Genomic DNA, 12427 nt, shown 5'->3' on the forward strand with positions numbered 1-12427 from the left:
TTTTGAATATGCCCCCCCTTTGCTTTCCCTTCTGACATCACTACCGGTGATGTCAGGGGGCGTTGCATATGCTAATGAGCTAGTATGCTAACAGCCTAGTAGCTCATTAGCATACCGTATGTTAATGAACTCCTGCAGCTCTTTTTCTAGGAAAAGACCCCTGCACTTATGTGATAGTGTCATGATCTGGGCTGTGCCACCAGAGGCCTACTAGGGCCAGGGAGTCTGGCTAGCAGTAGGTGAGGCTGGGCCTACAACTCCCAAAAGCCCCTGAGAGGTTTTGGAGCCAAAATTGACCAATAGGGAAGAAGAGGGCTGGGGAACAAAAGAGCTGGTGCCAGAGCAGAAGCTGTTCTTTCTTCCAAGAGGGCAGAGCCAGAAGGAAGGCTGCTGCAGGGTAGAGACCCTCATCCTGAGGGAAGGGTGAGTAGTCTAAGGCCACTTGAGATAGTGAGCTAGGGACAGTATATATTTAGACGCGTTAGGGCATTTGATTTCTTTTATTTTCACCCACTTACTGTTATTATTCTGCACCTTGTTGTTATAAAATAAACCTTTTCCTGGTTTAACTCTGCCTGGTCCTCACGCCTGTTATTCGGCCAAAAGGGAGGTCTGAAGGTTTTGGGAGGGGGCTCTGGGCCTTCTCAAGGGAACCTAAATCCAGAGTGGTGGCAGCGTCAGGTGACACCCCACCTGAGCCGTGACAGACAGCAACCACCCCGCCAAAAACGAAGGCCTCGTGAAACTGTTGGAAGTTCTACCCAGTGAGAAATCTGGATTGGCCGCCACTTACTTGCGTCCTCTAAGGGAATCTTAAAAGACTCAGACAACTGGATGGGGAGAAACCAATCTACAGCTCCTTTCCGTGGACTGAAAAAGAACACTTAATGATTTCAGCTCAGCTTAAACAAACCTTGAGCCCCGATGGATTCACAATCCGAACAAAACACCTCCCCTGAGTGTACGGCATTTGCCATTCAGGAGACTGAACTCTTGCCAGATCTGTGCAGGTTTCCAGAGAAAGAAAAACACTTAAGCCCCCTTTAAAAGTGATCCTTAAATCACTTTCTGTATTTCGAAGGCCTGCGTTTTACACATAAAACCTACCGCTGAAAACATACTTGGTTTAGTAATGCTTCTGTTCTCCTCTGTTCTTGCGCTAAGAACTGCACCTCAGCCCAAACGATACTCTCAGCATCACTTCTGAAAATGAATTTTTAGCGTTTGCTGCAGCTTGAGAAAAAAGGAACTGACTCAGGGTAAGGCCATCTTGGCCTAGAGGTGTGCAACAGTAGCTAAGAGACTCAAAAGCAGGTTGAGAGGATCTTGGTTATCCAGGGTGCAATGCTGCTTGTGAGCAGAAACTCTACTTTGTGAGCAACTGGCATTAAAGTTGTGAGCAAGCGATTTGGCCGCTGCATAAATTAGTTTGCTCTGGAGCCCTCCTTCCTGAGCGAAGACAAAAATCTGTGAGCCGGAGGCTAAAAAACTGTGAGCTGGCTCACACTAACTCAGCTTAGAGGGAACACTGGTGCACATATGTCATTTCTTTTGACTCATTGCCACTTCTGGTTAAAGGAGTCCCACCACAACTGCGTGAAACAAATGCCCCCCAAAATTGACTACTGCAATGCTCTCTACATGGGGCTGCCCTTGGGGCAACTTCGGAAGCTGCAGCTAGTGCAGAATGCCGCGGCCAGGTAGCTGATGGGTCTCCCGGTGAGGGAACACATCCAACCTGTGCTGAGGTCGCTGCACTGGCTGCCAATAGCGTTCCGGATACGCTTCAAGGTGCTGGTTATGACCTTTAAAGCCCTGTATGGTCTGGGGCCTGTCTACCTGCGGGACCGCCTTTCCCCGTATGTCCCTCCAAGAGCACTGAGATCTGAGTCGCAGGACCGCTTAGTCCCCCCTGGCCCTAGGGACGCCAAGTTAACAACTACAAGAACTAGGGCGTTCTCCTTGGCTGCACCAATATGGTAGAACCAGCTCCCACACGAAATTTGCGCTCTGCGGGATCTCCACCAATTCCGCAGAGCGGTAAAGACGGAGCTGTTCCGCCAAACGTTCAATAGCCCAGACCAATATTTATAGCACTTTATATGGCTTGCCGCCATGTGTAAATTGTAAACTGTACTGTACTGTTGTTGTAAATTTGTAGTTTTATTGTTTTGCTACAGACTGTTTTAGATGTATTGCATTAATTTTACTGGTTTTAATGGTTGTAAGCCGCCCTGAGCCGCTTCGGCGGGAGGGCGGGATAAAAATCTAATAAATAAATAAATAAATAAACTGGTTGCAATCTCTCCTGCAAACGACTTCCAACTCTTAGAAAGCGGAGCCATCCATTCTGTCTCAAGCGCTGGTCCCTCTACCAAAATTGCAGCGCTGCCACAGGGTACGAGACCCAGTTTCTCCCCTCTGTTGCCTACAGCAAAGAGCTTCCTGCTCTCTTTAGGAACCTTGGGAGGGAAGCAGCCAACTGAGGGTTAAACGACAAGTCCCGGCCAGCCGGGCAAACAAGCGGATTTTGTGCCCAACAAACTGCCATCCTTCCCTCCTGCTTCTTGCTGGCTAATCAGCTGCGTTTGGGTCAGGAGACCATGCCTCCGAGATAACAGCCTTTTGCCTGACACTTTCCATGTCAGAGCACTCCATCTTCTGTGTATCAATCCCCACCAGAGAAAACACACGGCCACTGATAAAGGAGGCAACCGTTCCAGACACCGGGGGACAAAAATAGGGCAAGCCAAGACGCCTGCTTCCCTCCCTTCAGCCTTGCCGGGTTTTGCAAAAAAGGGGAAAAGGGACAGGAATTATGCCCTAATTAGAAGCCAAGTGGATGGAGAGTCAGTGAAACAAAACGGAAACGGAGCAGCTCTACAGTAAGAACTCACTGCAGCGTTCAGGCCAGCGGACCCTCCAAAGAAAGCCCCTTCTGGCCAGCCAGTAAGCCCAGAAATAGAGGCCACCTCCCCAGGCCAAAGAAAGGCATTTTTCATCCACATGACAGAGAAGCAGGAACCACCTGCAGTCCAACTAGAGCTGCTTCCTTTTAGCCCACGGCCAGGACAGCTTCAGGCTGAAGCCACAGTTTCCACCATTTCTCCTTGATGACTGTGAGAAAAATGCTCTCCCATTTCTCCTTGATGACTGTGAGAAAAATTCTCTTCTTCTTGCAAAGAGGGTGGCTCAGGTCAAGGGGAACGAAGGGTGGATGATGCTAACATGTCCCGTTTTCAGACAGTAGCCTCGTCGGCTGTCACACAATGTACCCTGCCAGTGGCATTCGAAGGAGAAGGAGGAGGAGGAGATTGGATTTATACCCCGCCCTTCGCTCGGAGTCTCCGAGCGGCTTACAAACTCCTTTCCCTTCCCCTCCCCACAACAGACACCCTGTGAGGTCGGCGGGGCTGAGAGAGCTCTTTCGAGGACTGCCCTTTCAAGGACAGCTCTTGTCAGAACTATGGCTTGCCCAAGGTCATCCAGCAGCTGCAAGTGGAGGAGTGGGGAATCCAACCCGGTTCTCCCAGATTAGAGTCTGCCGCCCTTAACCACTACACCAAACTGGATATTCAAAGGATATTCCCCCATGGCACCTCCCTGTTCTCCTTTACCCATCAAGAGAAACTCTTTTCCATTTCACTCTTTACTGATGTTGCTTGCTGTAAATTCACAACAAAGGTGATTTTGTTTTATAATTTTATTGTTCTGCCTGGCTTTCAACTGTGTATGTTTGTGTACCTCTAGCATTCCGTGGCCTGCCTTTCGGCCTCACCGTTCGGAATTTTATTTTCCTCTTCCACCACGTCTGTGTACAACATTTTCATGCACCTGACAGAGCAGGCTGCGGCTGAGGGAAGCCCCGGCCACAATGAATCAGTTAAGCCCCCAAAGTGCCACAAGGCCCTCTTCCAGGCCTTATCTCAAGAGGAGAACACAAAAGGCTCTGAAATCGAGAGATATTTCTCTTGCCCTGTCTGAGTTTTGCTGTTGTGCAAATCTGTCGGCACAATTCTGGTGTGGTAGAAAATCTGCAGGGGATTTTTTAAAATGCTCTTGTGCATATGTCAACAATATGCAGATATGCGCTAGATTCGCTAGATCACCATCTTTCTCTGATCTCATAGAAGGTTTTGTCTGGCCTCCGGCACTGCAGAGAGAGCCAGTTTGGTGTAGAGGCTAAGTGCATGGACTCTAATCTGGAAGAACCGGGTTTGATTCCCCAGTCCTCCACTTGCAGCTACTGGATGACCTTGGGCAAGCTATAGTTCTGTCAGAGCTGTTCTCTCAAGGGCAGTCCTCGAAAGAGCTCTCTCAGCCCCATCTTCCTCACAGGGTGTCTGTTGTGGGGAGGGGAGGGAAAGGGAAAGGAGTTTGTAAGCCGCTCTGAGGGTGCGGTCAGACGGCCTGCCAGGAGCGGTTTAAACTGCTCCGGTTCCAAGTGGGGTCACACTTACCTCCCTCACCGTGCAACGCATCGCTCCCGGGCGTCCACACTAGGTGCTCAGCAGTGCGCATCGGTGTTTTTAAAAAATTATTATTTTACATTTTGCACATGCGCATAGACAGCCATCCACAGAATTGAGATCTTCGCGCAGGTGCAGAACACCCTGTCCCGAAAAGCATGCCCTGAAAGAACACTGCCCTTTAAACTTTAACAGTGCAAAGGGCCTCCGTGAGGTCCTGGAATCGTCCGAAGCCTAAAACTAATCGCTTTTTTTTGGTTTTGTTTTATTCACGCCGGGGCGAAGCTTCGCCCAAGCGCATATCGTTGTGGCTAAAAAAAATGGCGGGCGAAAAGTGGAAGCCTCGGGCTTCCCAGCAGAAGGGGCTCTACACCGACGGAGAGCGATCACACGGGGAAAATGCGGCTGGAACCGGAGCCCTCAGGAAAACACCACTTGGGGACCTAGTAGCAAACTACACCGGTTCAAGGGGTGTTTGTGATGGTTGGCGACGGCTCGGGACGGGAGGCAGATGTTGCCTGTGTGATCGCGCGTAAGTACTCCGTTTCCAACCGGTATCTATACCGGCTGAAATGGCCCGTCTGAACGCAGCCTGAGACTCCGAGTGAAGGGCGGGGTATAAATCCAGTCTCTGCTTCTTCTTCTTCTCTATGTGCCGGGACTTCTTTCTCCAAACTCCTATGCCATGCTGCCTTAAGCTGTTCTCCTTCAAGTCCCAGTTTCCATCAGACTTTTGGGTTTTGCCTTCTTAGCTTTTCCCTCCAAGGACCGAAAGGGGCAACCACGCTATCCCTTCTCATGTACCCCTCAGGACGCTTCTCTGCCTCCCTGTTGGGTGTTACAAGTCAAAACACTTCAGTATTTGCAGGGTTAATGATGTTTAAGTCACATGTTTGTTTGTAACCAATCTGTTTAGACAAGAGAATGCCCGGGAACTTTGGAGTTGATTTGCTAGTCTGATTGGAAACCAAGGTGTCAAGTACTTAGCATATTGGCTTCTCCCCTCCTCTCTTTGTTCTGACCACAGAAGGAGACGCCATTTCGGCTCTCCCCGTTTTACCTTTTAGCTGCAAGGATGTAGGCATATTAGCTCTTTGTTATTTTCATATCTTGTGTACCTTTTCCCCATGTTAGGTTTATAGTAAACTTTTATATTTTAAACACACCATGGACTCAGTCTCTTAATACTCTGCTGACTTACTTAAAAAGAATCCCAACACCAACAAAACAGGGGCCCTCCCCCACCTTCACAAAACACAGCCCAACATACAACTCTCCTGCCAGATGGGCTCTCCCTACCATGTGCATACCAGATGTTACACCACGGTGGCTTGTGCCATCACTGCAACACAAGGACTCCGAGTCTTCATCAGCTGATACGGCCACAACCTGGAAGCAACAGGCTACCAGCCCTTCGGCTCTCACAAAAAGCTTGTGGAGCCTCACAAACTGTGGCTGAAGTAGCAAGTGCAGGGGGACCTGCAGGGGGCGGTGTCACAGCTCAGGTGGGGTGTCACCTGATGCTGCCACCACTCTGGTTCCAGGCTCCCTTGAGAAGGCCCAGAGCACCCTCCCAAGACCTTCAGACCTCCCTTTTGGCTTGACTTACTCAAAAAGAATCCCAACACTCCCCATCTCAGATGAGACTGGGCGTCCCCCAGCGTGGTGACCTGGCTTTTGGTTACGTCATGCCGCAGCGCATCAGAGACAACAGCAGTGCTTTGCGAGTCACAAAAGAGCGAAAGAGCGTTGTGTCCTTACATCCATCGCTCCCCGTTTCACAGGTGCAGCGGTGTGACCGTGATCTTGGTCACCTGCGCACGGCCTGAGATTGCCTGCGTGCGTGACAGACGGGTGGAAGATCAGGGAAGGGGAGCGCCAGGGCTGTGGTGCTTTCAGCGCACTGAAAGGATCATCTCTGATCCCAGAGGCCTTGGCCCTGACCCAACCGACTCGGGACTGCAGAGGTAGAACCGACTTGACCGTTCTAGGTCTCTGGCGGTGGATCGTTGGTTTTTAGAAGGTTCCCTTGCACGAAGAGTTCCCCACAAGAAGAAAAGTAACACAAACGGGAACAGCAGCGGTGGTTTGCCGTTGGCTGCCTCTGTGTAGCAACCCTGGACTTCCTTGGTGGTCTCCCGTCCAAGTATAAACCCAGGGCTGACCCTGCTTGGCTTCTAGGGTCTGACAAGATCGGGCTAGCCTGGGCTATCCAGGTCAGGGCCAAGCAGGAGTAGAAAGAGTTAAATCCCCCCCTTGATATGCGAATTTTCATAGAAGAAGAAGAGATTGGATTTATACCTCGCCCTTCAGAACCCAAGGGAGTCTCAGAGCGGCTGACAATCTCCTTTCCGTTCCCCTCCCCACAACAGATACCCTGGGAGGTCGGCAGGGCTGAGAGAGCTCTGAGAGAACTGCCCTTGAGAGAACAGCTCTGACAGAGGTATGGCTTGCCCAAGGTCATCCAGCAGCTGCGAGTGGAGGAGTGGGGAATCAAACCCGGTTCTCCCAGATTAGAGACCGAGCACTTAACCACTGCACCAAACTGGCTCTCAAGGGATTTTTTTTCTTTTGTGCGGAGCACTCAAAAAACGGCATCCCCAATGTGCTGTTTACCACGGCAGGGTGTAATTTACCACCTCAGTTTTCTACCACTTCCTTCTGCTCCCATGTACAAACCAGCAATCATCACACAGAAAACTCCCCCAACAGGACAAGGGAGGGCCAGACGATGCCCTGCTCTGAGGGGTCACACAGTGTGGCACCTTCTGCGTTTCTCTGGGCCGTATCCAAATGGCCGGAAAGAAAACAAGAAACTGCGAAGCGTACCTTAATAAGCTCCGGGCCCAGCCTAGCTAATGGCCAGAACAATCTCGCAGATTATCACAAGGCACAAAGTCCATTTCTCTCCCTCTCCCTCGCTCGGTGCGCGCAGGCGCTTCTTGCTGCCCCTAATCTCGGGATCGGTGGCGCTGGCTCTCGGTTTCACCACCCTGCAGGTTAATACAATTCCCCCCTTATCTTATCTGTCCATCAGCTTCCTGGCAAAGCCGGATCCGATTGGCTCCTGCAAGCCAGCTGGCCTGGAAGTTATCGGAATAATTCTTATCTCTGGGATCATTAACCAAATTGGGCTGGTATCGGCCTGGACGCCTGTGATAATAAAGTTACAAAAGGAATTGGGGGGTGGGGGGGGGAAGAAAAAGAAGGGACGGAGTCGGGAAAAGGTTCTGTTCCCTGGGGTTCCTCTTGGATGCAGAGGAGAAAACAGGGACCCCAGCTTGCAACGGTGGGGCCAGGAAATCCTAAAGCCACTCCGAATCTTCGTTTTCTGAGCAAGGCAAATAAGACGGTGGCTACAACATTTGCATGCGGAACGGCACCAATAATCCCCACCCTGGAAAATTACTTAACCATTTGCAACACCCAGTGGCCATGAGACTCACAGTTTGGTAACCTGTTTGCGGAGGAGCAACTTCCCTTTGTTGGCCCCCAACCCTTCAGCCTTTGGCAACGGGATCCGTTTCCTCGTCACTTTCTCCACACAAGAACCCTACCACAGACACCCACCGCAGTGCGTTTCCCTGACCCCGTGAGACTTTTTTTTTTGGAGGAGAAGGGCGCCATTTGCTTACAAAATGTGGCTGCCTCTGCACGAGGAAGCTGCCGCATGTTTGGTTCTGGAGTCATTTGTCCAGATGGCAGGCACGGTGGGAAGACAAGGATAAATGCTGAACGCAGCTCTCAGCGACAGCGAGCCACCAGCCCAGAACTCTGACTACTCCCATATGAGCCGACCCAACCGCTCGGCTGTCTTCTGAGTCCCTGCTGTGGGTGCCTCCCGCCTGAGGCTGAACAGGTGGCAACCGATGCTCCTTCTAAGCTGTGGAGTCTTGCGAGCAAAAATTCTAATTTATGGGCTACTGGCATTAAAGTTGCGAGCGAGCAATTTGACTGCTGCATAACTTCTTGAGCGAAGACCAAAATGTGAGAGCCGGAGGCTAAAAAACTGTGAGCTAGTTCACACTACCTCAGCTTAGAGGGAACGCTGGGGGCAAGGGTTCTCGGTTGTGGCACCAAAACTTTGGAGCCCCCCCTCAGAGAGATTCGTCTGTCTCTCTCTTCTGTCAGCAGGTGAAGACTTTTTTTGTTCTGCTTCGTTCAGCGTTCCCTCACTAACTCTCATTAGCCCTCTTCCCTGTTTGTGAGTTCAAGCATTTATATGTCTTGTTTCATTATTTTAAATAAATATATATATTAAGTGTTGTTTGAATGTTTGACATTTTTGCTGCGTTGGGGAGCCTGAACTGGGTGGAAAGGTACACATGGGGAGAGGCCGTGGCTCAGTAGTACAGCCTCTGCCTGGCACGCAGGAGGTCCCAGGTTCAATCCCTGGCAGCATCTCCAGTTAAAAGGACCAGGCAGGAGGAGACATGAAAGATCTCAACCTGAGACCCTGGAGAGCAGCTGCCAGTCTGAGTAGACAAGACTGACCTTGATGGATTCAGGGCCTGATTCAATATAAGACAGCTTCATGTGTGTTGGGAGTGCTTTGCATTCAGAAGGTCCCAGGTTCAATCCCCGGCATCTCCAGTTAAAAGGACCAGGCGGCAGGTGATGTGAAAGACCTCCGCCTGGGACCCTGGAGAGCTGTAAAGAGGGGCTGTGGCTCAGTGGAAGAGCCTCTGCTTGGCAGGCAGAAGGTCCCAGGTTCAATCCCCGGCATCTCCAGTTAAAAGGACCAGGCGGCAGGTGATGTGAAAGACCTCCGCCTGGGACCCTGGGGAGCAGCTGCCAGTCTGAGTAGACATCACTGACCTTGATGGAGCCATGGTTTGATTCAGTATAAGGCAGCTTCATGTGTTCAACTCTGCACAGAAATACTTAAAGTAAATGAATAAACTCCTGCGTACAGCATTGCTGAGCTGTGATCACACATTGTCCCTTTCCGTTTTCTTCATGTATGAACATAAGAACAACCCTGCAAGATCACACCCAGCGTCTGCCTAGGCTCCCATCTGGTACCCCATGCCGGCTAACCAGCTATCCCAGAAGACCCACCAGCAAGGGCATTCATACCGCCTCCAAACATGGAGGTTCCATTTCACCATCCTGGCTAATGGCCACTATAATCTTCCCCATTTTTTTTTTAAAAATCAGGATCATATGGTCCTTGGATCAGCAATGTTTCTGCTTGCGTCACACCTTCAAGCGTTATGTAGATCAAGGATATAAAAAATCTTGCAATAAAGTACCTCTCATATATAATTCTGTTTTCGGGTGGCAATGTTCCATATGCTCCCAAATGAGTTGGCTGCCTGATCTGTCACTCGGAAGGTGTGCCAATCCCCTGGCTGCGTTGCCTCAGTCCCACCCATGGAGCCGGCAGCCAGTGTCTCGGTCTCAGTCTGGAGGGAGCTGCTGAAGGGTATGGACGCTCCACCGAGTGGAGGCTTAGGAGGCCGAGGCTGAACATGGCGGCACCGCACCAGTCGTCGTCGGCCATGGCAGGATGCAGGGAGCTGGCCAGGCTGCGAGCCCACGGAAGCAGCGGCCAGCCTCTTACCCTCGGTGTGCTGCGAGGCGACAGACAGGCCCAACGATCTGGTAAGGAGGTCGAGACTCACCATGCCACCACCACACCAGTCGTCATTGCCCGCGGACGGCTGCAGCTGGCAGGGCGGGCTGCGAGTGGACAAGGACCAGCGCCATAGATGACAAAGTGGCCAAGGAGGAGGGCCAGACCAAGATCTTGCTAGCGTTCATTGTGTTCCTTTTACAACGAGCTTTGCTACTAGTTAATACATAATGGTAATAAGAAAACAAATAGCAAAAAGCAATCCCCTAATGCTTACACTTCATCAACACGTCGCCTTGGAGCCTTGTTGGCATCCTATAAAGTGTGTTAGAGTTAACTGGTCATCACAAGCGCACTGAAATCTATGCAGGCCGCCCTTCTTTCCTTCCTCCCAGCAGGTGGATCTCCTGTTTTACTTGTGCCTACTGTGAAGGAGGAGCTGTGGTGGCTCAGAGGTTAAGACGCTGAGCTGCAGACTGGAAGGTCTGTAACTTGGCAGTGAGACCCGAGTGCCGTGTGACGGAGTGAGCTCCTGTCTCTGGCCCCGGCTCCTGCCAACCTAGCAGTTCGAAAGCAAGAAACTGCAAGTAGATAAACAGGTATTGCTTCGCTGGGAAGGTAACAGCGTCCCGTGCGCCTCGGCGTCTAGTCATGCTGGCCACATGACCACGGAAACATCTTCGGACAGCGCTGGCTCTTCGACGTGGAAACGGAGATGAGCACCGCCCCCTAGAGTCGGATTCGACTGGCTTTCGAGCAAGGGAAACCTTTACCTTTACTGTGAAGGAGGAGCACTCCAAAGGAGAAAACAGCACTGTGGGGAGAGGAACCACAGAGTGTGGGGAGGCAGACAGGGAGTCGGGGCTCCAGCTCGACCTGACTGTCCATACAAAACAGGCCAACGAGATGTGCAGGATTCACACAGGAAGTGGCGAAAACGACATTTCTACAAGATAAAGCAGGCCAGTTGCCCTCTTCTCCTCTCTCCGAGCCCGACAATCGTGACGAAACAGAGAGTGACCTCCACCAAGGGAGAGGGGCTAAGAGTAGTAGCAGGATGCAGGATTTCCTCTGTCCTGCTCCCAGCATCTCCAGTTAGATGGAGCAGGAAAAAAACCTTTCTGTGCTCCCAGCATCTCCAGTTAGATGGAGCAGGAAAAAACCTCCTAGGGCTCTGCGGAGCCACAGCCAATCAGAGTAGGCGATGCCAGGCGACGCTGACGCCACAGCAGGCAGCATGGTTGCCCGTCTCTAGGTGGGTCTGGAGACCTCTTGGAACTACCCCTGATCTCCAGACTGTGGATATCAGTTCCCTGGGAGAAAATGGCTGCTTTGGTGGGCGCTATGGAATCGTACCCCACTGAGGCCACCCCCGCCTCAAACCCTGCTCTCCCCAGGCTCCACCCCCAAATCTCCAGGAATTTCTCCTCGCCCCTGTGTGGGCAGCCCAAAGCATCGCATGCTCAAAGGGATAAAACCATTACAGATTTGTAAAGTGACGGGACCAGAGAGTTCTCACAAAGAAAGGCCAGTTTCCCAGTCGAAGGGGTGCCGAAAACCTCTCCAAAATAGTTCTCCCAAACACTAGGAGAAATATGACAGCATGATCTAGAGCCGTGATCAAGGCCCTTATTAATCAAGGACCAAAAAGTTGGAGCATCATGGTTGTTTACAGCCGTAATCAATCTACCAACTTTCTGTAGAAGGGGTGCAATGTTCCCTCTAAGCTGTGGAGTCTTGTGAGCAAAAATTCTACTTTGTGAGCTACTGGCATAAAAGTTGTGAGCGAGCGATTTGGCTCCTGCATCAATTAGTTTGCTCTGGAGCCCTCCTTCCTGAGCGAAGGCAAAAATGTGTGAGCCGGAGGCTAAAAAACTGTGAGCTAGCTCACACTAACGCAGCTTAGAGGGAACACTGAAGGGGTGCGTGTTACACGGCAGAACCCCAACGAACAGAAGAACCAGCCGAAAGAGTAAAAGGTCCCCTCTGAGAGGATGGAGACCATTCCCCTCGCGGATGACTTGGCCGAGTAAAACGAATCAGAACAGGGTATGTAAACCCTCAAGGACCAACGGTTCCTTTCCCCGGGAAACGGACAACCATCTCGCGTCCACGTCTGACAGCATCAAACGTGCACATGAATCCCAATTCAGCAGCTTTTCACTACAGCCAGACCTATACAGCAGCAACCTCGAAGGAACAGGTCCCTTTTTCAGCCTTGAAGGGAGCCCCGTCTCCTTCGGAGCCCTGTTGGCTGGGGAGAAAGAAGCCAGGCCGGCCGGCGGCAAAAGTGGGCGGAGCGCGTTTTCTTTCCGCAAAACCCCCCCAAAACAAGTCCTTTGTTTTAAGCTGTTTTTTTAAATATATATATATATATATA

General features: G+C 51.2%; 1 protein-coding gene across 1 annotated transcript in view; it reads right to left on the bottom strand.

Moving 5' to 3' along the window:
• ZFPM1 (zinc finger protein, FOG family member 1) overlaps positions 1-12427 on the bottom strand; it is a 108692-nt gene that overhangs the window by 27164 nt on the left and 69101 nt on the right. The window contains exon 9 of the mRNA XM_015428161.1: positions 10036-10154. Coding sequence (XP_015283647.1) covers positions 10036-10154 — 119 coding nt within the window. The remainder of the gene's footprint in view (positions 1-10035; positions 10155-12427) is intronic.

The sequence above is a fragment of the Gekko japonicus genome, unplaced genomic scaffold (assembly GCF_001447785.1).
Source record: "Gekko japonicus isolate JY-2015 unplaced genomic scaffold, Gekko_japonicus_V1.1 scaffold1470, whole genome shotgun sequence".
Lineage (NCBI taxonomy): Eukaryota > Metazoa > Chordata > Lepidosauria > Squamata > Gekkonidae > Gekko > Gekko japonicus.